Below are 3,339 nucleotides of genomic sequence, written 5' to 3' on the forward strand. Positions count from 1 at the left end.
CCTGAATGCTGATTGGCTGACAGCCGTGGTATATCAGACCGTATACCATGGGTATGACAAAACAATATTTTTACTGCTCTAATTACGTTGGTAACCAGTTTATAACAGCAATAAGGCACCTCAGGGGTTTGTGATATATGACCAATATACCACAGCTAAGGGCTGTGTCCAGGCACTCCATGTTGCGTCGTGCTTAAGAACAGCCCTTAGCCATGGTATATTGGCCATAAACCACACCTCCTTGGGCCTTATTGCTTAATTAGCTCCATGAAAACCAACTCATGACTATGAGGTGATAGGTTATTATGAGGTGATAGGTTATTATGAGGTGATAGGTTATTATGAGGTGATGTGACGACAGTAGACTCCAGAGTATATATATATATATACACAGTGGGTGCTGTGTGTTAGTGATCGGGGCTGAGAGGAGGGCGTATGTCCAGCGTCCGTGCTGTGCTGTCCTTCCCCACTACCTCCAGACGCAGACTGGGTACGCCCTGCTCCAGCCCTTCCTGCCCCTCGGCCCCGCCCCTGTCCTCTGAGTGGACAGACAGGCGGAGGGTGCAGCCCTTAGGAAGGAGCTCCTGCTCATAGGCTGCTGCCAGTTGGTTGACCACCCTCCGCTCCACCTGGTAACACAACAAACCAGACCAGTCAGGCCTAATACTGACACACGAGCTCAACTCAAAACCAGTGTGTGTCCTGTTTTTGTGTTTGATTCAACAACTGAACGGGGTTGAAAATGTTTACCTGACAGCTGAACGGGTTCAATGTTAACCAGATGACGAAGAGAGAATATACAGAAGTCCTATTATAATACTAGTAAAGTATTTCTTTAGAAAAGCTGAGTATTTCTGACAATTGGACCATAATTGTTACCTATTAAAATGTCCAATGTAGCTGTTTTTATCTCAACATCAAATCATTTCTGGGTAATAATGAAAAGGACCTTACTGTAATTGTTTTCTAATAAAATGGTTAAAAAAATAACCGAATTAGCTTCTTAGCAAAGAGCAATTTCTCAAACAATCATTTTTCTGGGAGTGGTCTGAGTGAGGGGTCTAATTGGACGAGCTTAAAAGGGAGGGATATGCAACCTGAAAACTTGCTGTTATTGGCAGAGGTTTTGAAACTCTCTCTGTTGTTATTGGTCCATTAACTTTTACCATCTGGTGAGGTCACCGGTCAGGCCAAAACTCCATCCCACCAAAACAGGAATTCCAGCCTGTCTTATCAAACAGCTCTCACACTAAAAGGGCATTATAAGTTTCACAACCTCAGTGTGGGGAATATATATACACACACACAACACGGAACAATCAGTCTGGGCCTCCAACTCTCCTGATGTAGACAGTAAGGAAACAGAGGGGGAGACAGATAGGGGGGAGAGTTCTGACTCTTTTTGTTAGTTGAAGCAGATACATTCACTGTGTGTGTACCTGTAAGTGTCTGTACCTGTAAGTGTCTGTACCTGTAAGTGTCTGTACCTGTAAGTGTCTGTGTGTACCTGTAAGTGTCTGTACCTGTAAGTGTCTGTACCTGTAAGTGTCTGTACCTGTAAGTGTGTGTACCTGTAACTGTCTGTGTGTGTACCTGTAAGTGTCTGTGTGTGTACCTGTAAGTGTCTGTGTGTGTACCTGTAAGTGTCTGTGTGTGTACCTGTAAGTGTCTGTGTGTGTACCTGTAAGTGTCTGTGTCTGTACCTGTAAGTGTCTGTGTGTGTACCTGTAAGTGTCTGTGTCTGTACCTGTAAGTGTCTGTGTGTGTACCTGTAAGTGTCTGTACCTGTAAGTGTCTGTGTCTGTACCTGTAAGTGTCTGTGTCTGTACCTGTAAGTGTCTGTGTGTGTACCTGTAAGTGTCTGTGTGTGTACCTGTAAGTGTCTGTGTGTGTACCTGTAAGTGTCTGTACCTGTAAGTGTCTGTGTCTGTACCTGTAAGTGTCTGTGTCTGTACCTGTAAGTGTCTGTGTGTGTACCTGTAAGTGTCTGTGTGTGTACCTGTAAGTGTCTGTGTGTGTACCTGTCTGTGTGTGTACCTGTAAGTGTGTGTACCTGTAAGTGTGTGTGTGTGTGTACCTGTAAGTGTCTGTGTGTGTACCTGTAAGTGTCTGTGTGTGTACCTGTAAGTGTCTGTGTGTGTACCTGTAAGTGTCTGTACCTGTAAGTGTCTGTGTGTGTACCTGTAAGTGTCTGTGTGTGTACCTGTCTGTGTCTGTGTCTGTACCTGTAAGTGTCTGTGTGTGTACCTGTAAGTGTCTGTGTGTGTACCTGTAAGTGTCTGTGTGTGTACCTGTAAGTGTCTGTGTGTGTACCTGTAAGTGTCTGTGTGTGTACCTGTAAGTGTCTGTGTCTGTACCTGTAAGTGTCTGTGTGTGTACCTGTAAGTGTCTGTACCTGTAAGTGTCTGTGTCTGTACCTGTAAGTGTCTGTGTCTGTACCTGTAAGTGTCTGTGTGTGTACCTGTAAGTGTCTGTGTGTGTACCTGTAAGTGTCTGTGTCTGTACCTGTAAGTGTCTGTGTGTGTACCTGTAAGTGTCTGTACCTGTAAGTGTCTGTGTCTGTACCTGTAAGTGTCTGTGTCTGTACCTGTAAGTGTCTGTGTGTGTACCTGTAAGTGTCTGTGTGTGTACCTGTAAGTGTCTGTGTGTGTACCTGTCTGTGTGTGTACCTGTAAGTGTCTGTGTGTGTACCTGTAAGTGTCTGTGTGTGTACCTGTAAGTGTCTGTGTGTGTACCTGTAAGTGTCTGTACCTGTAAGTGTCTGTGTGTGTACCTGTAAGTGTCTGTGTGTGTACCTGTAAGTGTCTGTGTGTGTACCTGTCTGTGTGTGTACCTGTAAGTGTGTGTGTGTGTGTACCTGTAAGTGTCTGTGTGTGTACCTGTAAGTGTCTGTGTGTGTACCTGTAAGTGTCTGTACCTGTAAGTGTCTGTGTGTGTACCTGTAAGTGTCTGTGTGTGTACCTGTAAGTGTCTGTGTGTGTACCTGTCTGTGTGTGTACCTGTAAGTGTGTGTGTGTGTGTACCTGTAAGTGTCTGTGTGTGTACCTGTAAGTGTCTGTGTGTGTACCTGTAAGTGTCTGTGTGTGTACCTGTAAGTGTCTGTGTGTGTACCTGTCTGTGTGTGTACCTGTAAGTGTGTGTGTGTGTGTACCTGTAAGTGTCTGTGTGTGTACCTGTAAGTGTCTGTGTGTGTACCTGTAAGTGTCTGTACCTGTAAGTGTCTGTGTGTGTACCTGTAAGTGTCTGTACCTGTAACTGTCTGTGTGTGTACTTGTAAGTGTCTGTGTGTGTACCTGTAAGTGTCTGTGTGTGTACCTGTAAGTGTCTGTGTGTGTACCT

General features: G+C 44.9%; 1 protein-coding gene across 1 annotated transcript in view; it reads right to left on the reverse strand.

Moving 5' to 3' along the window:
- Positions 1 to 286: 286 nt before the first annotated feature.
- The window catches only part of LOC139383006 (ClpB family mitochondrial disaggregase), a 136,999-nt gene continuing 133,946 nt past the window's right edge, over positions 287 to 3,339 (reverse strand). Inside the window, exon 16 of the mRNA XM_071127297.1 lies at positions 287 to 629. Within this exon, the coding sequence (XP_070983398.1) occupies positions 408 to 629 (222 nt within the window). The 3' untranslated portion in view covers positions 287 to 407. The remainder of the gene's footprint in view (positions 630 to 3,339) is intronic.

The sequence above is a fragment of the Oncorhynchus clarkii genome, chromosome 24, assembly GCF_045791955.1.
Source record: "Oncorhynchus clarkii lewisi isolate Uvic-CL-2024 chromosome 24, UVic_Ocla_1.0, whole genome shotgun sequence".
In the NCBI taxonomy this organism is placed as follows: Eukaryota; Metazoa; Chordata; class Actinopteri; order Salmoniformes; family Salmonidae; genus Oncorhynchus; species Oncorhynchus clarkii.